This window comes from Falco peregrinus, chromosome 1, assembly GCF_023634155.1.
Source record: "Falco peregrinus isolate bFalPer1 chromosome 1, bFalPer1.pri, whole genome shotgun sequence".
In the NCBI taxonomy this organism is placed as follows: domain Eukaryota; kingdom Metazoa; phylum Chordata; class Aves; order Falconiformes; family Falconidae; genus Falco; species Falco peregrinus.
The window spans coordinates 17,881,422-17,906,134 of record NC_073721.1 but is presented as its reverse complement, the minus strand read 5'-3'; the positions used below and the strand labels follow the sequence as shown (position 1 = coordinate 17,906,134).

Here is a 24,713-nt window from a genome sequence, read left to right as displayed (position 1 = left end):
CACCTCTGAGGCACAATATTGTAGGGAAGAAAAAGGTATGCCCATACCGAGCCTCTGGCCCAAATTCCTGACTGCCCTGACACCAGCTGGGAGCAGATTCCAGCTTTCTTAGTAAAAGGGTGGCGTTTCCCTTGTCGTGGCCTGAGTTCTGTGTAGAGGCATACCTCTGATTTGCTGGAAAGAAGGTCAAATGAGAAATGATGGACAAAGCTTGTGTTTGGATGGACTGGCTTGTTCATCTGAGAGCTATCCTTAACTGTCAGCAAGTTGTGGGTCAAACAGTTCAACTAGTTCTGTGAGCTCTCTGATTGCAGAAGGAAGGAGTACACTGTTAAGTATGTCCTGGATGGGTGAGCATTAATGGAAGGAGTCTCAGAGTTCAGCAGAGTATCTTCATTTCATGGTAAACGTACTGAAAAGCTGCTGTTTAAAGATGCTTGCTGTAGTCATACTTGTTTCACAGACCATTGAGATCATCCCTACATACACACCTCTATTATTCCCCTAAAAGAAGCAGCTCATATTGTCATTGAGGTAATCTTTAGATTTATAGAAAGGCCATGTGTCATCAACATATACGGAGAAGCAAAATAAATAAAATACACCTAGAGCTGTAAAGGAGGAGAGGAGGGGGGTTGTGAGCACACTTGGGTCCCACATGCCAACCGCCAGGAATGTGTGGTGTTCTGGAGATAGTGTGCTTTGGATTAGTGTTGTGTCAGGGAAAGAAGAAGCAGAGGAAAGTAGTTTCTGCTTTTCACCTTTCAGGTCGGCTTCCCACTTCCACCTGGATGAATTAATTACTACTTCTCTTGCTATCCTGAGGTGGGTCTATCACTCTTTCCCTAGAGCTGAAGGTAAACTGTATAAGCTAGAACTAAAATTAAGAAAATATTTGGCCACTTACACTAATAGCCTTTGATTTGTATTTAGCACTAAGCAGTGGTTTCTTTTCAGAGTTCCATTCATTGGTTTAAACAACTTTTTTTTCCTGTTGGCTGAATCAGCTAGTAGAGCAGCATACTCTTCAGTGAGTAATGGCTGAGAAACCTATTCTGTATGTATGGGCTTGTGGTAATTGCTAGACGTATTGTAATGCTCTGCTCTGAAATAACATTTTTTTTGCTAAATAGTTGTAAACAGATCATAGTTCCCAGTTAATTTAGCACTTCAGTGTTTCTATACTGGGATATACATGATTCCATTTCTCTCTCTTGAATGCCTTCATTAATGCTGTCTGATCTCTGTCTGTATTGCTTTTCAAGTGGGCCAGTCAGAGGTAACGGATGAGGAGAACATGAATATTCTAAAAGGTACTTCCTTAAGGAGCTCTCAGCGCTTATACAGGAAGGCATGAGCTGCAGGCACCAGATGCTGCACATTTGTTACTACCAACTGTGAGAGCTTGTGCTATCTTACACCAAGGCTTTTGCTGTCATGCTGTGGGTAACAGAGGATATGGCAGGAAAAAGTTGCTGCTAAAGAAGTTACTGCTGTTGGAAGGGGTGTTGCAAGTGTTCACTCAGTATTTCCCCTAAGTTTCTTTTATGCCTAAAATATGGTGTTTGCATTTCTAAATATTCAGCGGCTATGAATGTGTAGGACATATCCAGATTAATCATTGCAGCTTGTCTGTGTCAAGAGTATTTGGTTTTTCACGTGTTTTTTTTTTTTTTTTTTAATTTTGCTTTGGGACTTGTAGTTCAATCTAGATTAATAAGAGAGTCAGTGAGTTAATTGGAGAATCTAATCTTTCTTTTCTTATACATTTTTTAATTGACTGTGGGGTTTGTTTGGGTTTTTTCTTCAAAGAACACTTTCAGAGTAGTTTTCCAGGTTCTTCCAAGAGCAGGTCTTGTCTACAATGTGGCAGGCCCTGAGGCTCAACCATAAATCATAAGGCTTGCTCAGTGGACCACGTTGACGTCTGGCTGGTGTTTGAAGAACAGAAGGTTGTTGGGATTGGAAATGCACATCACCTCCTTGTTCTCCCACATTCCCAAATAAGGACCGCTGAGATAAGGTGTCACCTTGGCTTCTGACAATAGGCAAAGCAAACAGAAGGTGGGTGGAAGGAAGAATTGTTATGGAAATACTGTAGAGGCAAGTCCCCACTAAGTTTCTCAGTCACAGTGATGTTTTTCATTATGTCTTTGCTGCAGCGTGGAGCACTGACATCTTGTGTTTCCTTTTCAGAGCCAGGCTGTGCAGTGTTTGAGTGAATATTACTAGTACTTTTAAGAAAATTTGGAAGAGTTGTCTGTCAAACCAGTCCTAAAACAAGCCATGCTAAAAAGCTGTACAGCCCCATAATTCTGCTTATGCAGTGGGAGGACCATTATAAATGTAGATAAATATATTAGGAAGTGTGGCTTAACTATGATAAAAGCAACTTTTCTCATCAGTAGAACACAGTTAATAATATAGAAGGAAAACTTCTCATGGCCTAGGACAGAGCACAACCCTCAGAACAGAAACCCTTGGGATTTTGTCAGGATTTCAGTGAACAAGCAGCTGTCTGTACTGCATTGCCTGCCAAGACAGTAACTTAATCCAGATGTTCTCTTCAAATCTAAGTCCTGTAGGCTGAGGAAACAAGCTGCAGCTATAGTTTTTAGGCCTTAGAATAAAGTATGGTTTAATTCTGATGAAAAAGTGGCATTTTTGTTCAGGCCTATCATCTTTGTGGCATGTTGTATTCAACGGAAATACTCTTCAGAGGATACTTCCCCCTTTCATTCCTGAGAAATTTTGACTACTGTGATACAATTTAAAAGTCTCATTCACCAGAGAGCCTGTGTCAAACATCTTTTCCAATGCTTTCATCTTGACATAGTAAAAAGTGAGTGTGACACTTGCTGATGGCAAGTAACTTGCCCCGTTGAACTGTGTTAATTGTATTGAATGTAATTTTCTGCATAAACTGTGTGTCAAGGAAAGTTTCAGGCCTTCTCAGCTGTTAAGAAGGCTTTTGGAGTGCATAATTAATACAACCAGGAATGGTCTGTTTTGCCAAGGTTGCAGCAGGCAGTTCAAAACAATAAGGAATGATGTAGGTAAAACCCAAATTCTGGCTCTAGTTTGCAGTCTCTGCAGCCAGGCATTTCAGCAGGTGAGTTCTTACATCACTGCAGGGAAGGAAATCCCTTTCTCGCCCCCAGAATTCTGCATCAGGAATGATGAATGCTTTCTGTTGCTAGTCAGTAGCTAATTCCTTATTCTTAAGATGGGGGGTGGGAAAAGCAAGGTGAGCTAAGCAGCTTTGTACAACACTATAAGCAGACATAACTGTCTGCCACAGGGTATACATTGTAGCAAAAAGCACCCATAATAAAAGTTTCCCCCCATCTGCTGCTCTTATTTTTTTTTTTTTATTTTTATTTTGTCATCAGTGATGGGTTCTAGCTAGTGACCACATCCTCCTCTCACGCTACCACTTACCCCTTACCACCATGTGGCTGCTAGAGAGCTTTCTTACTGGTGTTTGATGAGCAGAACAGGAATTAAGACCTTCCATGTTTCAACCACTCTTTACTTAGACTCATATAGTCAGTGTTAATGACTCAAAACGTTATTAGAAATCTGTCTGTGTACTTCATGTCTTGGCACTTGAGATAACATTATTTATTAGGTGAAACTTACCTCCAGCATTTTTTAAGTAAGTTTCATGGTTGTTGAGCAAATCCTGAAAATGTGACCCCTGAAGGCTTGGAAAACCAGAAGTTAATACAAAGAACTTCAGATTTATTATTTCAAGTCTCATGGTATTTATTCCAATTCTGTGCTATTTTGGAGCCTAGCTCATGATGTGTGAATACTTGAGGCTAGCTTTACAAAGATTTCATTCACGCACTCTCTATGTTACGCTGAGTTTACGTAAGTAGTCAAGAGAGATGAGGCAAGCCCACCATGAAAAATGTGGGAGATTTGGGAGGATGGGAACATCACGACCCTTTTCCTTTGATCCTGTAGGGCTGTTTGTTAACTGTAAGACATCAACAGTATAAATAAGACTTGGTTTACTTTTTTCCCAAAACATGTACAAGGCACCTATCAAATTGTTAAAGAACGCACAAAGAAAATAATATACAGTCTGTCCCTATTTTTTTTTCATTATGCAAAGTACATATTTTTATTCTAAAAATCTGAAATCAGTTTCCTCTTTGCATAGGATTTTAAATCAGATACTTTTTCAGTAAGAGGTGAGTAAGTAGTACAATCATGAAGACTACCTAAGACTGAAATTTCTTCTTCTGGTCATGCCCATTAGGCATTGTATGAAAGAAATAAAAGTAAAAGATGTATTTACTGTTTTGACTCAAAACCCCCCCAACATTAATAAATCCCAAACCCCCAACATTTGAAATGCAACAGATAGGATCACAGTAGCTGGTGTTTTAACTCTTCAGAGTCGTATCTGAAGGATTCTGATCATATCTGGTGTCCAAGGTAACACTTCAAACAGCTTCTGTTGCCTTTTAGTCTGATTCTGTGGCAGTGCCATGTGAAGCAGGAACTTGTCAGTGAGCTAGACAGTCTAGTAGGAAATAAATGGGGCTAAAGTAGTATCAGAAAAATCAAGGGAATTCAAAAGTTCAAGCCCAACAAGTCCAGCTTGTTCGTCTTCTGTGAACTTACTTGTAATAAAAGTAAGCCTTACCTGTACCTTCATCATGGCTTAGAAATTAGGAGAAGAGCTGGTAAGAGAATAAGTTTACAGTGAAGTACAAATGTGTAGTGGACATCAGTAATAAATGATGGGGATATTAGGAAAAGATACTATGATCTTTAATGTAATTAAACCATTATTATTTCCATAGTTTGAGGAATCTTAAAACACTGATGTTCATCTGTAACCAAATATTCCAATAATTAACCGAATTTTCTAATTGTCTAACTGAATAACTGTCTAACTGAATGCCAGCATTTCAAATAAGTTCATGCGATTTTTTACTTGGAGATTTCGAAGTTGAATGAGAAAAAGATATTTGAAAATCAGTATCCTGTTTTGATGTGTGGAAGTTTAGTCCTTTCCTTTGGACATAAGAACCAAATTGAGAGGAAAAAACAGGTTGCAAGGCATAAAAATTGTAGAGTGTGCTAATGCAAGAGGAATCGGTATTTAGGATCTATAGATTCCTGAAGATAACTGAAAGGAGTAGCGTCCAGCTGAGTCGTCTGTTTCACGGTCACCAGCCCTACCATAGAACATACTCTTTCAAGAGATCGCTTCTATCAGAATGCATTTCTATTAATTTTACCTGATTTTCATACTACTTATCATATTGAAGAAAGTGTCTTGAAAAGAGGTCTTTCATACAACGTACATATTGTAAACACAGTATGTTGTAAGTATTGCTATGATAGAATTGTACATTGTTGAAACAAAACTGCAAGTTAATGGTGCTTTTCAGAGGTCATAGAGGTAAAGAAGTCATTCTTTGGAAATATTTTGATAATGATTCAACATATAATCAGAAACTTGTGCGGTATTTAGAAGATGGATTACTGAGCTCTTAACAATCTAGCAATATGATTAGATATCCATATTAATAAACATCTGTCACAATGGCATAGCAGATGTGCTACGTGCATATATAACATAAAATGTAAATTTTTGATGAGTACTTTCTTATTTATTACTACAAAATGTTTTAATTACCTTACCTAGCTTACCGCTTGTTTCATTTTGCAACACTGAAAGTGCTTTTCAAAAAAAAATATCTATGGAGATAGTTTTCTGATAAATTCTAAAATACGACTCTGCTAATAGAATGAACTAATTTTGAAAGGTGAATTTTAATGTCTTTCATTACAGACTTACAGCATAACATTACAGGTTTTTTCTGGTAGTTACAGTGTAACTACCAGAAAACTGACTCCCTAACTCCAAAAAATTTTCATTCTGATCTTCTGTGTTCTTAACTTCATTAGTTTATCGTATTCCCTAATCTTCGAACGTTTTGAATTTTTTTGTTTGCAAAACACTAGGTGAGTACTCTGAAAGACAATTTGGCAGTATTTTTATATACCATTAGTCAAATACATCTTTTTGTGAAAAAACGTTAGTGGGTTATCAATAGCCCAGATGAGTTTTGAATCAAAATTTGGTATTAATTTGTATTTTTCTGGGGATTTTTCAGAAGACAGATTCCTTTGTGTGACATACTGGATAGTTAAAATTACAATTGTACCACTGAGAGGTCTTGTTCTTTCAAGTAGCTTTTAAAAGCTATTAATGATAGCTTGTCAGCAGAATTGTTGAAAAATGTGCTTATTAATAGCACATGTTAACACCAGAAGTAGGATAGCACATGTCTGAAAATGGCATGACTGGTGATTAGCAAGATGATGTTACATATAGTAAAGGCATTCTGAAAGATTAATTTGGGAATTAACATTTCAGTGGTATGGTAAACCCTTCAGTAAAGAATATTACAGTAGGAAGTATGGCAAGATAGAGGTAAAATAACTGTGCTGTGAATCAACATAAAGAATTCAAAAAATTTTAAGAGGGAAAGCAAAAAAGAGATTTGCAGTGCCTAACGGTGTAGAGTAAAATAATGCCTTAAGACAGACCTGCTTGTAGCATGGCCACCTTTCTAGCCCATGATATTACTAGTGTTCAGTTTTGCCCATTCTCCTAATTTTCTCCTGCATCTAGCAATGTGAGTTTCTCTTTCCTTTTCCCTAAAGTATCTGCTTCTGAAGATCTGTGGATAGATGAGCCTTTCAGGGCTGTGCTTCAGATGTGAAGATATTTTTTGTCCTTCCAGCCATCATCACTCCTGTGTCTTCTTGCAGAGGTGTCCACAGTGACTACAGTCACGGTGCTGAGCTGCAGTGCGTCAGGGGCTCCTGTGCTGCTACCTGGCAGGGTGGGGATGCTGGAGAGTATGGCCTGGTTAAAAGTGGCCACTCATCATAGCTGTCTATGCTAAGGCAGGGCTTGTTTTGAGTTGGACAGAGCTGTAACCTTTATTTAAAGGTAAAATGTTTTGGGCTTTCAGGATTAGAGATGAAAAGCTTGAAGACATGACCAGTGTGCAGACTTGAGCTTTAGAAATAAAACAAGCTCAGCATAATCTGAGTAGCATACTTTTCAGCCAGTCTTGTGATTTTTGAGATCTGGATGAGTTTTTTTAATTACTGATTGAAGATACAGTCGGGGGAATGAGAGAATTTGAGATAAGAAGGTTTCAGAATTAAAACTACATGTTGTTAAAAGCTCTTCGCTTAATTGTGTTAAAAGACCTCTCAGCAATGTGTTCGCACTTGCATGGACTAGGTTCTGGCTTTCTTTTCTATTTTTAGGTAGCCTGTGACATACCCTCAGCAGGAAACATGCATCTTAAGTCTTCATGACTCGTAAGGTCTGTACTTCGAAGCACAGAAGCCTAAATCTGTAAAAGTGCTTACTTATCTCCATCATCCATTGAGGAGTCATGTTTTCTAAATACCTGAAATCCCTGAAGTGGAATACTTTAATGGCAGCAGACCATAATGCCTATGGTGTATTCAAGGCATATCTGTTGTGCATAGGTAGTCCTTGTGTCAGGATGGCTGCATGCCGCAATACATGCAGAGTCGGTAAAACACCCAGACAATTAGCAGGTCAAGAGAAGCACTAAGGGAGCTGCCAGGTGAGCTGGTGGGAGGTTAATAGTTGTTAGCCTGCTAGAACACAGAGGATTGCATGGAGAACATTCTCCAGCCCTCACTGCTCGTCCTCACCTTTGCTTTATAGCTGGAGTTTATGGCTGAGCGGGACTACCATGGTTGTCTTGGCCAGCTGTGTAAAATACCTACGTTCGATCCATTGCCATAGATATTTCCAAGGAAGCCAGGTGGCAGATAGTGGAGAAGGATCCTGCATTTCATATACTTACATACTTACTATGTGCTGTGTTAGTCTGAGAGGCGTATTGAAAGCTAGAAATTTTTTAAGAAAGCAGGTCAGTCTTTCTGTGTGTGAGAGACAGATTTCCCAGACTTTTCCGTTTGTTTGACTGTTATTGAAGTCCAGACACAGTATCTTTACCTGCAAGGTAGTCTCCATGTAAAGGTGATTACTCCAAAAGGTATCTAATTGTCTCACCACAAAATATGTAACTGGTGTTTAATGATATGAACTACAATATATGTGAGAGCAAACTGACGTCATTAATCTACCTTCCTTTGCAGTTTCTATTGTCACCTGATTAGTGGGATTGTGGTCAATTGGATCAGGGAGAAAAACAGATCAAAAGTGTAAGCTCAGGAATGACAGATTGGTCATATACTACATAGAAACTCACAATTACAGCTATCTGGGTATATAATACAGCTGGCACTATTACCCTGTATTTCTGAATCAAGAGGTCTCATTCTGTGACTGTAGTTCATGACAGTCTTTTTATTTTATTCTGATTAATAAAAAAGATCTCTCTGAACTCCCAAGTTTGGGTTTTTCCCAAAAATGTTTATTTTTGGATAAGGAATTTATTATCTCCTTTGTTTGCTTTCACGTTTGAAAATCTAAAAATGCATTAGAAGTCAATTCTTTACAGTGTCTACATCTTCTTTTGCTACCATGCATTTTTTCCCCCCAGGAATAAGTACAGCGTACCTTATATTTTACTCTGGGTCTGTGATGATGTATTAAAAGCTTCTCCATAACTCCCTGTCTGGAGGGTAGTTGGCACCTTCAACCTTTAGCCTGGCCCTCCTGAATTTAAGTGTTTAGTTATGCATCTACCATAGTTCCTAATGGGTTTCTACAAGTAATTTGTGTTTTTAAATTGCATCGATTTATTCTGTATTAGCTTATTTTCTACATCCAGAAACAATCATACGTGCTTGAGGCCAGAGGAGGAAGTGCTTTCTGCTCCTTCTTACATGCCTTCTTTTTACCGAGTGTCAAAATGTGTCAGATCCTACCATGCACTCCATCCTTGCTTGCTTCTAAAAATACGGAAGAGACTTCAAAAGTTAGAAAGAGTGACAATTTGATGTTTCGCAAAATGTTCTAGTCAATTCATTTAATGGCATGCATGGTCCAGGAACTGCCCATGTAGTCATCTGCATCCATGAGACAATGGATGAAAATGGGACCTGCAGTGAGTGCAGACAAGGTGACCGAGCTTTTAGCCACTTTCACTGAGGATGTAACCAAGTGGTGCAAGAGCTCTCTGGATGGCAGTCCTAGAGTACCCTTGAGATTTCTCCAGGCAGCTGCTGCTGTGTGGATAAAGAGCTGGGGTGGAGAATCTGGCCCGTCCAGACTCCCCAGGCAGTTCCTACTGCAAAACCGATAAAACTCTACACCAAAGGTACTTGTAAATAGCCAGTAGAAACTGTTGGTGCAGATGCAGAAATGGTGACATAGGACAGTTCTTTGTACCTCACTAAGGTTGTGAGGATGCATGTAGTTTGGTTAATGAATAGCAATGGATTGATAATGCACAGGCTGGAGTGGCCTTCTGGAACCCCAGGCCAGCTGAATGATAAAAACTTAGCAGAAGAATGGTTTGGGAAGTCTCTGGCAATCCAGCTGAAGATGCTGCTGTGAGGACACTTGCAGTAGAGAGTCTGGAGAGAGACCAACTGTCCTGTTCTAGAGATGATTTTGCACAAGAGCATTACCCTCTGCCAACAGAGTAACAGTACTAACAGTCTGTTCATGAGCGTCTGTGCACTGCTGTAAAATCTCAGAAGGTAAAGTCTGCCATTAAGTTTGTTTGTTTTTTTAATGACACAATTAAACAAGGGATAGATACCCTCAACAAGTCATAGCATAGTGGTCATAAAGCACCAAATTAAAATTTGGTGTTTGAGTTTTTACTGCTACCTTTTGGGATTCGCTGAGTTTTAATTCCTGCCTATTACAGGCTTTGCTACAAGGCATGTTCTGAAACAGTAAGGAAATAGCCTGTGTATATACATATGTGGCTAGATTCTTATAAAGAATAAATGTTAATAGAAAACAGATGCAACAAATGATATTCAGAACAATTTATTAGCTTTCTGGCATTGGAGAACTGAAAAGGTACATTTTGAAGAACAAAGGGAATGTTTCTTTCATTTTTTAAAAGGTTACAGCATAGCAAGAGGATTTTGTAAGACAATATTGACTTAAGTGGCATTGCTGTATGTTTGCACTGTACTGCTTACATTCATATTTTGTTTCATTAGTGACCCTCCGATGGCATTTTTCTGCTCCCAGGCTGTTAACACTTCTTTTTCTAGACGATGTTGTAACTCTTGTCGAAAATTCAACACGTGGTCCACAACAGTGGGAAGCAGATGGGCCACTCTGCAGTGGGAGCCCTTAGCGATAATGCTGACTTTCTGACTCGGCCATAATTAATTTCTGTGCTTTGAGAAAGTGCAGATATGGAGCTGCAGTGCTGTTATATTTGAAACATGCTCCATGTAGTGGAACACCTCCATGCTTGCTCTTTCAGCCCTCACAGGAGACAACCCTGAGTACCTCTGCAGACAGGCTATCAGCGCCTACAGAAGTATCATAGACAGGACAAGATTTCACACCACCGTTTGCATTGTCCACTTTGTTGCACAATCCAGGTCAGACTGCAAGGAAGCTGTGCATTTATTAACATGTATGCATACACTTTAAGTGTTACTTGTTCATAACCAGTAGTTTCTACTTACGGAAAGGCTTGAATTTTAAAAACTTACTGAAAGATAAAGTCTGTGAGGCTATTGGATGGTTTCTTGTATTAGATATGTTAGTCTCTGGATATTTTGTGTTTGTGACAGCAAAAACAGGAGAAGGGAGATTGATGAGGCAAATAGCAGAGACTTTTCCTGTGATCATCAAAACAGTAACTGTAGATACGTAACATAGCAATTAAAATGATAGACATCCAAATTAAAGCCCATGACTGGTAAGGTCTGCTTACCTTCTTAGCAACTAAAAAATCAGTGTCCTTTGAAAGTGGGAAAGCGGATTTGGAAGTGGAAAGAGATGGAGAAACATCCAAGCGGTAATGAGAGGAAAAAGAGGTGAGAAACAGTAAGTGATGCCTGGTTTAGCTACCAGAACTCACTCACTGGTGATGATGTTGTGGTATTCTCTTACATTATACCAACAGTGTTTGTGTGTGGATGTAATAGACAGACAGAGGGAGATTTCAGGAGAGATTTTCTGGTGGTGCAGGAGAAAATGGCTATTAAATACCTAATGGGGATCCAGTTTCTACATCTGTAAATTGTTTCCTCTATAACTAAACAAACTTGAGCTTCATGGATGGCATCTGCTCAGATGGCATCATCAAATTTATTCAGGTGTGCTATATTGTACAAACCACTGCTTTTGTTTTTCAAACAGAATATTTTCATGTGCATACAGGGCTGAAAATCTAAGAATTGTGAGCTCTTTCCATACTTAGACTTGTGCACACAGACAGACACCCTTGGATGCTTGGACTTCTCTTGCAGTCTTTGCTGAAATGCATCATCAATGTGTCCAGTTTATACCCAGTCAAGACCTGCTGCAGTAGGGCAACTTCCTGTCTTTCCACAATTTTTATCACTACAGGCTCTTGGCATTTTTTTTTTCTTTTGAGTCCATTGACTAGCTTTATGAAGCACCATGAAGTGCTGTTCTTATCAAAATGACAATTCTATATTGTTATTTTTATACATATAACCACACATATTTATGTAATTATATGGTGTTTTGATGTGGGTTTTTATTGTTGATTTGTTGTTTTGGTTTGGTTTTTTTATATATGTATTTCCTGCAACTGGTCTCAACTGGATAGAAATTGGACATTTTCATTAACAGATTTCATCGGGGTTGGCAAGAGAACTCCAGATGTCTTTGAGAAGATTTGGACTTAGGGATTTATAGGTGAAGGTAAGATGTGGCTGGCTGTGTGCACAAGTGTAAGTATGGGAAGATCTCACAGTTCGTAGAATTTCAGCTCTGTAAGTATTTGTAAATATACAGGTACTTCTGCGTTTGGTTGTTAAATATTCAATGCATATACATACACATCAGAATGAGACATGTACAAACATATCCCTTTGATGCTTTGCTTTCCACATTCTGTTGTCGCTATGATTAGTTTTGCCAGACTTCTGATTTAACAACTTGTACTCAGGGTTTCATCTGCTCTGTCACCTCCCATCCTACACATACAGCTCCTCTCTCCTGACATACCTTCTCTTCTGTTCCCACTTGACTTCTGCCTCATGTTCCCTTCTCTTCTCTTCCACACTGCTTACAGATGGAGTTAGATGTAGTTCCAAATTATGAAGCATCGTTGACAAGTAACATAATGTTCAGGAACTATTCAAGTAATATCAGCATTTTTTCCCTGAAATATTTCAGGATTTCTCAGTTTCAAAAGTGTCATGATTAGGATGATAGAGCAGCACTCTGCTATGTAGGACTGCATTCTGAAGCAAAAATTCCTTGGTGTTAAGCCATATGCCTTCTAAAATTGGAGACCAGAAATAGCTCTTCTAGTGACAGTTATTTTGCAATACTGTCATGTTCACCTTTGACTCTGCAGCCAAGTTTTCAGTGCCTGGATTCTTCTGAAAAAGTTTATACAGCTGACAAAATAAGATAGGTGAGCTTACAAACAAGAGTGTTTTGTCCTTTTCATGTTTAAATAGCTGTATTCCTACTTCATTAATCAAAGCAGAGAGGAAGAAAACACAGTGGATTGTTAAGAAAAAGGTATCTTCTGTGTTTTAATATTATCAGATAGTTTGTTCAAATTGTAATGCAAATAAAGGGCATTTTGTTTGTTGTTACAGAGTCACATTTTATTTTACAGGGTCAGAAATGGCCTCCTTTGGGAAAAGTATGAGGAGGTCAGAAACAAACACTATCAGGGATGGATCTAAGGGCTTCTGCAGACTGATAGCCAGGGAGCATGCCAGTTAAACAGCTGGGGGCGAAGGGGGAGACAGGGCTGTGCTCTTCTGGGTTGCAGTGCCTGAGGGGTAGTGGTGGCCGGCCATTGAGAAGCACTGTTGCACAGGCATGGCACCGAAGATGAACAATGAATACACCACAGAGTCTTCATGATGTTTTGTGAAATTACCAGAAGACTCACATTTTCTTCAGAGACAACAAGCGATCTTTAGTGAAATTCAGAGCATTTTGGACATTGCTATCAGAATGTAAATTGGTAGACACTAAAGGCCTTTGAAAAATCTGCTTTTGTATTGTCTTCTAAGTTCTGAGGATTTTTTTAGGTGACAAAATATAGGAAGTAAGAGCAACAAAAAGACATAAATGACTGGGTTCCTCTTAGGGCAAAGCTTTCTGAATACTACTTTGCTTTATTTTGTAAAGCTGGTGAAAGGAGAAGGGATTTGGGTACAGAAGGATGACCTAGATAAGAAAATTATCAACATGAGATCAATGATGAGGTATCTAGATAGTAGAATCTGCCCCAGAGCAGAAAATGAAACAAATCATAGGACTGATAAAAATTTATATTGGTGTAATAAAATTGCTGTATATAACAGTACTTTCCAGTTCCCATTTAACTACCACACTTGTGTAAAGGATTTAACTATTCCTGTGGATTATTACACTGGCCTTCATTTTCAGTATTTCCTTACCCATAGTTGCATTATCGTTCTGTAAAGGTCTGGGAGAAGAGGTAAGTGTAGTTTGCCTCCTGCCAATTTAACTCAAAAGAAAAGTCTGGACTTTGGAACTGTTTCTGTGTTTAGTATTTTTCCCACTACTTTGGTTTCTGGAAAGCTGGTGCTTAGAATTCATCGGCCCAGTTACTGCAGGTTCATTCAGAAATTCTGTGTCTATTCCTAGTGCTCCTAGGAACAGAAGGGTGTCCACTTTGACAGAATAGATGCCTTCAAGACAAGACATGTGTGATGTTAGGTAAGATGTCATTGTTGATAGACCATGTAACACTATGTGTGTGTAAGTGCCATATAATCCTCTTCTGCCACATAACCCAGTGACTGCAGTTGAAGAGAAATTCCCCTGTCAGGCTTTTTCACAGAGCCTTAATGCTTATTCCACCATAATAAGCTGAAGCTTAGGAAGCAAACCCAAACCCAATCCATTCTGTTGGCACTCAAGTCTTCTCTTTCTAAATTAAGTCTTCTGTATTTCCAGGAATTCTACAGAGACTTCATTACTGTAAAAATGAGAAGTCTTACTTCTCTGTTTACCATTTTCCCATTGCCTTTTCTTCTGCAGCATGCTAGTGTTGATTCCTGATGGATTTGTGATCCACTGAAATGCCACATTGCTTCTTACTGTCCTGTTGTGAAGGGACTGACTCTCCACTTCTATACGTGCCTTTGATTTTCCTACCTGAGTGCACATATACTTTTTTAATCTCATCTACTTTTTCTTCCATACTTGTCTCAAGATACCAATGGTACCAATCCAATAAAAGCCAGTCTTAGCCAGGTCAGCCCATGTAATACTAGTTTATAAAGTGTGTTTCGTATATATCACCCCACTCTTGCTGTAAGAAGGCCTATGCTTTTGGACCTCTTCTCCCTTATTCCTCTTTGAGGGAGACGCAGATCCAGTGCAGGGATATTGCCGGTGCAGGAGGGGGAAAAAAAACAGAAGTGGGAAGAGAAACTTCTGTCTTAAACTCACTTTCATTTCCAGAATTATAGAATAGATAATAATATATATGTTGTGTTCACATTGCCTGGAACTTCATTCACCCATTCCTGGTTCCATGGAATATAATGCAGGTATTTTTACAAGTCTTAAATTCCTTTACTCAAAAAATTATTTATAGCTACAAAATACTATTTAATACAGAGTTTATGGCCGTTTATCTCACACCTTTTAGCATTTCTTCACACTGGCCTTTTATCATCTGGCTACACTTCTATTCATATTACATTTATTTTGTTAATGAGTGGAACTGCTTTCAGCCATTGCATCTTAAATGTTGAGTGTGGATTTGGCCTTAGTTACACTGGCAGTTTTGCCAGCATTAAGAATTGTCTTCTCCTGATTTCCAAATCTGTAAACTCAAGATGGGGGTAAGAAAGTGAGTGAAACTAGAATCTTTCTTGCTCCTGTGTGCACAGCTGTAAAGTGGTAACAGTCAGCTCTGGGATCCACCTTTAGAAACTATAATTACGTTCTCCCTAACTGAACTTCCCGAGGAACTCTGCTGCCTCTTGTTTGTCTAGGTATAACTGCTAGAGACGGGCAGCCAGGTGTAATAAAAGGGCCGGGGGGGTTATAGCCTTGATTCTAAAAAGCATCATTTTTCCATCCTTGAACACCAAGCACTTCACAGATTTCATCTAAAACTCTGCACATTCAGCTGGGAGGGGCAGACAAAATGATTACAGAAAAAAATTTATTCACTCTGTAAGTTAATCGAGCATTTGTTATGAGTAAGCTGATTCCTTACCCCTGCTCCCAGGACTTCACAAACAATCACTAGGTTAAAATTTAAAAAAAAAAAAAAAAAAAAAGCAAGCAAGCAAACTTAAGAAACAGTTAATGGAATAGAGATCAGAATGTGTGATGGGAATCCAAATTTTTTTAAGAATGCCAGTATGAGAAGCATTTTGCAGAGCAGCAGTGGGAAGTAGGAGAAAGGAGAAACACTCTGCTTGGGACAGAACTGCAGGAGGCACAAGCGAACCATGCAATCTAGTGACAGTTGCATGAAGTAAATACCATAGCGTATATAAAATGTAACTAATTTGTTGAGGAGCATTTTTCTTTTCTCTGCGGCTCAGACAATGGATGTCCCTTATAAGACTAGACAAATTCATAGCGATGTAATTAATGCACTTCCCCCAAGAGTAGACATGTACCTTAAGCAGTGTCACCTGGATGAATGTTCTGACCTTCTTCACAAAGTCAAGAAATGTTCCAGTTGATTCCCATCAAGAAGGAGCCTTTGCCAACAGTCAGCCTCATCCAGGCCAAGCCTGACCCCTGACTGCCCATACAAGGTGGGACTGCTCCGATGGACATTGGTCAGGGGTTAGCCAGGACTGCCAGACTGTCTCCATCGCTGAGCTTTGATTGGAACAGCAAGGACCAGTGACAGATGTATTGCTGGGTCTCTGCTGGTTTAAGAGTTAGTGCCTCCCTGCAGTGTCCCCAGTAAAACTGTTACTACAGTGTCAGCTGTCCAGATTTTCTGAGCTAGAAATTAGGACTGATGAAATTAGTGGTCAGTGTCTGATGCTCAAGACTTTAATGTGGCAAAGACCACTCAGATTGTGGTTTGGAGATGACAGTAGTTGCGAAACTTAACTTCATGCCTTGAAATGCTTGCAGTGCTATGAAATGCTTATGTTTGATGGGACTGACGAGTCGGTAGAGCTCCCTGTTGTTTCTGATGAAAGGGAATTACAAAACTTCTCCTGAGGTGAGTACTGTGAGTAGGAGTAAGCCACTGAGCTTTGCTTGGAGACAGAAGACGTGTCTGTTTCCTGATGGCAAAGGCGTTTTGGGTTTAAGGCAAGAGTACAAGTTTCCATTAATATAAGAATTAAGACAATAGTTTTGATTTTTACTTATCAGAGCGTAATTCCAATGTGAAGAAAACCAGAAAGTATTGCCCGATGCTGATGCCTGCTAGTCATTGTGGCTAAGTTCAGGCAGACAGGGATGGAGTTATCTGCAGATTCACTGTTTGTCATGGTTTGGAGCAAGAATGATTAGACGAAGAGGCTTGTCTCTTTCACAATTTTCAAAAATGCTTGGTGTTGTACTAAATAACATGGTCCAGCTTTTTTCTTTGTACAACTGTACCTTTAAAGAAACATTTATGTGAAGCTTTTTTTTTTCCTCCTACAGCTTTGTGGACATACTCTAAACTGGTTTCATTGTACACAATCCAACTACATTCCTTCTAGTTAGACTCAGCTGGATGTGTGTGTCTCAAATTTTTTATGGTCTATTCCCGGTTTTCTCAGTGGCTAGAGAAATGATTTAAGAGATCTAGTAACAATCCATCACTACCTTGGGGGCATATAATTGCTCATAAATACAGTACTTTGTGTCTCGTCCTTGTTTTCATAGCCTTGAATGTGTTATCAGCTTGCTTAGCTAGTAAGGCTTTATGTTTGGAAATAGTGAAATGTGAGGAAAATATATGTATTGGGCTTCCATGCAATGGATCTAAATCAGGCAGTCGGAGACTACTGTAGGCTGTGAACTCAATGAAATTACTGGGAAAGAATTTCAGTAAATGCAGTAACTGAGTGTGAGAGATGAAGTCTGACTTCAAAAATTACAAAGACTGGAAGCAGGGGAGAAATAGCAAGATAAGTCTGACTGAAAAAAAAAAAAAAACCCACCACAAAATTGCATGGACACCATAGCAATTAAACTAGAATTTATCTCGTGGAAGAGGAGAAAAAGGTGAAAAAGTCCCATGAAGGAGAAATTTTGTGATGCTGTTGACTAGCAGATGGTACATAGTGGGAAGGATCTTTTTTAGTTGTCTTTAAGCATCTGCTGTAGGTGTACGAGCTAAGCTAACCTCTTTAAGCTTCTGCACGCAAATCTGTATTATCTATAGTAATTTGGTTATTTTTGACAGCTGGACCAGTACCACAATAGTCTCACAGATTAGCCAGGGGTATTTCAGCACCTGGTAGAGGAGGCTCATGGAATACATCTGTAGAAGGAAAGGGATGTTGGTGCAGTGATATGGAGAGCAAACTAAGTGAAATACCTGGAAAAGAGTTTTCAGACAGTGAGATGGGTAGCTTAGAAGAACAGCTTCCCAAGCAAAGTTTATTTTCATACTTCAAACTTGCTGGACAAAATGCAAGTAAATATAAAACTGGTAGGAAGCCACCTAATGGCTGAATCACCTGGGTGATTTAATAGACTCTGTGTCTCTTAACATCTGGATTCAGAAAGTTAATCTGAGCTAGTGGCATTGTAAATCTGCTGATCTGGTGCTAAATCAGGGAAACTGGGAATTCACAAAATGCACAGCTGCACTGATAACATTAGAAGGCAACACACTTCTTTGGTAATTTAAAAATAATTGTAATTTAAAATAAAGTAAGAAAATTGTTGTACTGGAAGCAACCTCAGAAGAGGACTTAAATCATCCCATCATTTGTAACAGCTGACTGTCCAGCCTTGTCCCGTGGTGGAGATGCCACAGCCTCCTGGCTGCTCCGTTTCAGTTCCTCATGATCTCAGTGCCTCACCTGAAACCTCCAGAATGTAAGCTCAGTGCTACCTCCCCTATTCACTACAGCCATGAAGTCCATTTGGAAACTGTTACCATTTGTATCGTACAGCCTTTTTTGCTTATGCTTTCTCCTTTGCCCCACTCCTAACTTTCAAATTTCTGTATCAAAGGAGGGTTTAAACCCTTCATTCTGTCTTTGTTGGTCATGTCTATGACATGTCTAATCATCCTATTTGCACAGTTTCCAATTGTGTCAAAACTTTTATTCATGGAAATCCAGACAGAACTGCAGCTGCAGTCTTACTAAACTTGATAAAGCAAAAGGAAACTTTGTTTTGGGTATCTGCCCATTTGTGTATCTCTGTGTGGCATCTGCTATTTTCACAACAGCGCTACCTCATGGACTGTTCTTCAGACTGATGCCCTGTAAAACCCCTGTATCTTTTTTTTTTTTTTTTTAAACTACTACATAGGCTGTATCACTCTCTCTATATGCAGTTGATTATTTATGTTCAAATTTAGGGTTTGCAGTTGTCCCCATAGAAATTTCATCCTGTTTCTCCCATTTGGCTGGTGATTCAGCAGGTTTGGTGTACTGTCCCAAACACTCTAAAAATGTATTTAGTTTGTAGAGTTGCCAAGCATTGTAAATTGGGAATAATGGCTCATTATGTCATATCCCAAGGCAGTTAAACCTGTACTTTATGTAAAAGTGTCTGGATTATACATGAAGATTAAAAAAAAAAAAAAAAAAAAGAGCACAGATAGCTCTTGGTTACAAAGGAGTCGTCTTTGTATGTGTAACTTACTTAACATGCTGGTTTTTCAACACATTTTAGTATAAGCCTGAGGCATTCTTAAACACTATTTCTGAGCATTTATTTACAGACTTAGCTGCGGTTTATAGTTTGTAAGCACCATGCCCTACATTTCATAGAGAATGTAGTAGAGGAGAACTTGAGCCATAGGTTGGTGCAGTTAGCTGGTAAGCGGAGCAGAAGTCTTGTCAGTCCTCATTGTCGAGTATTCCTGTAATGGCTCTCACAGTAGGCATATTCGTGGTGGAAATAAATACTTCCTTTTCATTTGTTTAAAATACTTTTCTTGGGTAGAATTGCTTCATTCTTGTTAGCCACATCCTCTGAGGGGCTTGCACAGGTACAAGAAAATTGCTAGTTTAATTTGAACAACTTCACCTTTAAAATACTCAGACAGCATATCTTCCGATGTGAAATGTCAAAAAAGCTGCTGACTTTTGGAAGAATAACCCCGGCAGAAATTACTTCCACTGTTAGGCCATCTCTCCTTTCCTTACTGCTTTAATTCTGGCCTGTGTTCACCTTCTGTTGCTTGGCTGGTAGACTGGGTTGTAACTTTCCAGGAAGGTACTGGACTGCTTATAGTTCGTAGAACACCTGAAGGACATGCTGTGGACAACTGACATACCTATGGCCTTGGAAACTTGCCACAGTGCAAATAACAATGAAAAACTAATCAGTAGACTGAAAGGGCAGGAAGGTTCAGTGTGCAGTCATGGGAATTCAGTTGTGCAGCTCAGGGTTAGAAGGGAATATACCAAGAAGGGCAATAAAGGGTATGGTGAAGTTTGAAGTACTTAATCCTGGAAACATGGGATTGCATTTGCAAATACATTCTCCGCATACACTATTAATCTTCTGTAAGCTGATCAATTTGCTAGATAGGTTTTCTGTAACAAGATACCTTTCTGTAGAAAAATAACACATAAAATATCGGATTCTGGTTGTCCCAAATGTGGGCTTCAAAAGTTGACAATAAGGAACTGTTAATTTGTAAAGTATACTTTTTCCCCAAGGATTTACAAAAATTTCTTTGCTAAGAAATGTAATTAATCAAGAAAAGAGCAGATTAAACATTATCTGCCATGTTGTGATGTCATTGCTGTCTTTTTAGAGAGTGAAATGTTTGTGTAATTGTGTAGGATAATATTTTTACACTAAATGAGTTTTTTATTGGAATGGTTTGCCTTCTTGCATGAAATCATGCTGACTTCAAGGAAAAGGGTCTTCTCATTCAAACAAACAAGTATGGTGATTTTTTTTCATGTTGTCTACTTCCTTTGTCCATTGCAAAATTTGTAGGTTGATATGAGGCCTTCAGGAATTAAATTTTTACAATAATAAAACTAGAATTAGTCCTGTCAAAGATGTTTAATGCATAGCTGAATTTAGCAGGGTTGCTCACATGTAGTATAATAAAGTGTTGATTTTAGTTTAGCTGAATTATTTCAGCATTGAAGATGCTGAAGCACAAGAGAATGTGAAGATAATAATTGTCAATATTACCTACTCTAAGTATTCACATTTTACTTCTTAGGTTCTAGAAACTTCTTCATGTAATTGAAGTTTTTGAGGGTTGGGGGGGGGGGGGGATGGGGTGTGTGTGTATAAAAAAAGAGGTTGGCTTCTTGACAAACTGTTCACAAGGTTTCCTAAATTGAAAATTCTTCTCTGAATAATTTATGATACTATTTGGAAAGTACTTTCAGAAATGGCCTGTCTGTATTTTGAGTGGCATTCATTAGTTTTAATTGCAGCCCTGTTCATATATTCCCATTCCTGTTTGCGTAAACCAATTATATTAAAAAAAATAAAACAACAAAAAAAAACCAACAAAAAACCACCCTATGTTTTTCTGACCAGATACTCATAATGAGTCTCAGAATACATCACTGTGCTGGACTTTCTTTGAACATATTTACTAGAAAATTCCTGGAAAGGAAAGGAACATCAGCTTCATATAACCATGGGAAAAGCAAATGACACCGGTAGTCTCTTAAAATCTCTATCCTCAGGATTTGGCATCGGTTGTGCTTCCAGTATGAAAGAACTATGTGACATCTTTCTGGTACTTCGCATCCAGTTGATGCCAAACAGTACAACTGTGTGGGACATGAAAATAAAACAGCTGGGGGCGGGGATGGGGATTTAATTAATATTGCTTCTGTATGGATTAGTTGTTTTATTTAATTGAGTTCTTCTGTGCCTAATTTGCATGGATATGATTTAGTCTCAGGTTTTGAATAATGTAGTAGGATTCTTTGTTTCATTTGAAGGGGTAGAGGACCGCTGAAGAACACATCTGATGTAATTAATGCAGCCAAAATGATTTCGGAGTCAGGATCAAGGATGGATGTCCTAGCACGGTTGATTGCCAATCAGGTGGGTTATTTATGCAGCAATGCATTAAACTTTGTCACAGATTAATCCATCCACACTTAAGAAGTGTGTTGGACTGCTCATGACGTTTTTTAGAGCTACTTGTCTGATTTTACTTCTCTATTTCTGAAGTGATACATACATACATTCTGTCTTAATTGTATGTGTGGATTCTTTTCATCATACATACCAGTGTGTCTGTTTATATATACCTACAAACATACCTAAATGTATGTGCACATACATCACAGATTTGTATGTACATACATTTATCTACTTATGTATTTCTACATGTGTGTGAGCTTCTTTAAGCTATGAACACAACATTTTAGACATACAGTATATATGAGTATCTATGCATGTATATGTAAATATATATATTTGTGGCTCCTTTAAGCTATGACCATAAAATTTTAGATATATAGTACAGTCCATTCTTGATGTCATTGGGTAAACTACCCAGAAACGACGAGTCATTTCAGGTGAGTCAGCTTAGGTGTGGGAACACAGGACTGTTGCATTGGCATAGAGCTCGCTGAGTGGGCTCACTTCGAGTTTGGACAGGTGCCAGGTCTCAGCACCATGCTTGGTCAGGTCACTGATTTTTCTTCTCTGTCTTTGAAATGGTTTGGTTTCCACTGTAATCTCTCTCTATCTATATAGTTACAGAATCTGTGGGTTTGCTGTGCCTAGGTTGTCTTTCTTCCATCTCTGCCCCCCAACACTGGCCATTTCTTTGGAGTACTGATGTAAAATGGTTTTCCTTCTGGACAGTCAGTGTATGTATCATCATCAAATGCAAAGTGTTAGAGCTGTAAGGTCTACTTAATTTCCACTGGATTTTTAAAACATCAGATAGCGCAAAAACCCCCACCAAAATACCCAAACCAGTATCTCCAGAAATCGATAAGCATGCTCACTTTCCTGGCTAAGACAACTGCATAGTAGCTTAGGAAATGAATACGCCAAGCAACTCGTCGCATGCAGCCTTCTTCACTAAGTAAGGCTGGTTGGTTTAGAGCCAGACAGTGCCAATGGAAGAGTGTAGCGACACGTCAGCGTGCAAGTATCAAAACTAGAACACTTACGTTCCTAGTCTTTGTGACTGCCTTTTCAGACCAGGGTAGCGTGGTATAGTCACTGTCTTCCACACGCTCACATACTGTCTTTACCCCCTCGACTTTTGACTTTCATATACAATGCTTACTTTTCTAATACCTAACAATCTGTTAGTGTTTTCTGTTGTGTATCTCTCTTAAATTCTGGATAACAAAGAAATTTTATTCTGGAGCTATACAGTTGTGATCTGATTTGTGAAGAAACTAGGTGAAATGTCTTGAGTCCCCATTTCTGATCTTGACAGATATTGTTCCAACACATCTCTCTCTTCAAGAGCATTGGAGAATGACTCCTCTCAACATTTTATCAATTACAGATTAAAATTCAAAACCGTCACTGATCTACTGCAGAAAATGATGGGGTATCAAAGTGAAAGGTGAGTAAGGGTCATAATCCCTTGCTCTTTTTAGAATAGGGAATCCAGTCTCACTGAAATATTTATTTCCTAACATTTTCTTTTTTCTGTATTACTACAGGGACTCCAGACTAGAACACAAATCAGTGTGAGGGAAAAGTAGCCATGAATCATTATTGCTAATAAGTTGTGTGTACCCTTGTAGCTGCTGGGAAATGTGACGTTATTCCCTGTGACATCTTGCTTGCATCTGAAATACACTATTTACAGGTGTTGCTTGTATTTTAAATCTAATTTCACACTAGAAGCAAATAAGCATATACAATTAAAAAAAAAAAAAAAAAAAGATTAACCAAAGCAGCATTTCTGGTACCTCTGTGGTGAACACAACTATAATCATTGCTAGGCATATGTCAAACTTGGTAAAAAGAATTTTACCTTTACTCCTACTACAGAAATGCTTAACATGATCCTCTCATTCCTCGGATGGCTAGAAATCTTTTAAGTTCTATAACCTTTTCTGCCTGTGCCAAGTCATCTTTTAGCTTATAAAACAAGGTATTTGTAAAAAGCAGTAATTCCTTTTCTCAGGTGTTTGCCAAATTTTCTATGCCTAGCTGTCTTGGGATCCTAAAATAAAATAAACTCTACATTCCTCTGGCTACCTAATAGCTGTTCACTGAATCTGGTCCAGATGAAGGAACCCTTCAAGAATATGGTGCCCAGACTGGAACATGAATTCTAATGAGGTTTTATGAGTACCTTTCTCATTAGCATTAATACTTTTTAGTGGAATATTTCACCTGTTGCCTTTTAGTAACATCTAAATTATGTAGAATTTTTATTCAATGTAGAAACGGATTTGTATGATTTGTCTCAAAAGTGAAAAAAGATAGCCCTTCTTAGTAGCAATTTTCAAGGAACTTGTAAGATAAAGATCCTTGCATTCTTTCTGCGCATACTTTTCTTGACACTGTTTCAGCACTTGCTATCAAGCTTAGACTACCCTGTAAGTATTTGTTACCACGTCTGATACTGTCATTTAATTAGGCCACAACACTTCACTGTTCACAGTTGTCCCCCATGGGTCAGCTATTACTCTGCCTTTGCATTTAACAGGACTACAGACATAACTGTAAAAAAAAATACAGAATGTGCTGTAGGTCTTCCAAGGAAGAAAAGCAAAAACCTCGCTCTATTTCCTCCATCTGGCTTCAAACCCCAGCAAGAACCCGAAAGAAGCAATCACTGCATGATGACGAATCATTGTCATATCTCTTTGACCTTTTCCTCTTCATAAAACATTTTCAAATGAATGATTTTGGTTCACACTCTGTGTAATTTCAGAGAATCAAAGTTGAGGTGTGGAATTACATAATTCATACAGTTTTTCGGTTAGGAGGAAAAAAAACCCCATCACCCTACCCTGAAACTCTGATTTGCAGTATTTTATAACTCATCAGCCACAGCAGCACTTCTCTGATACATTGTTCTTCATTTCAGGTTTTTATAAACCTCTCTTCCTGTGTTTGAAGGAAAGGGACACAGTGTGGTACAATTAACAGAACTCAGTTATTTTTTGATCCATACTTACAGCACTTTTAAGATCACTTAGATTTAACAGCTGTGAAAATAATCACAGTACAGCATCAGCATAAAATCTAGGCAAATTAAACAAGGACATTGATAATAAATTTAGTTTTGAATAAGACTGTTTCGAATTCATCGTCAAATCTGTGACCTGAGGCCCTAAGGTAATTAAGGCTGTACATCCTGTTTTTAATGGAATGTGCTGTAGGTTAAGATCTTCATTAAAAGCCTCCTAAGTATTCCAGTTGTTTTGCACCAGGAGGTGCTGGTCTGTTACGACTCTGTGAGGTGTCATTTAAA

The 24,713-nt window shown here is 38.6% G+C and overlaps 1 protein-coding gene across 3 annotated transcripts in view; it reads left to right on the top strand.

The window, feature by feature from the left end:
• Nucleotides 1-24,713, top strand: part of CTNNA3 (catenin alpha 3) — a 500,914-nt gene that overhangs the window by 457,226 nt on the left and 18,975 nt on the right. For all 3 annotated transcript variants that reach the window (XM_005235159.3, XM_027783430.2, XM_027783431.2), the window contains one exon: nt 21,247-21,352. In XM_005235159.3, coding sequence (XP_005235216.1) covers nt 21,247-21,352 — 106 coding nt within the window. The remainder of the gene's footprint in view (nt 1-21,246; nt 21,353-24,713) is intronic.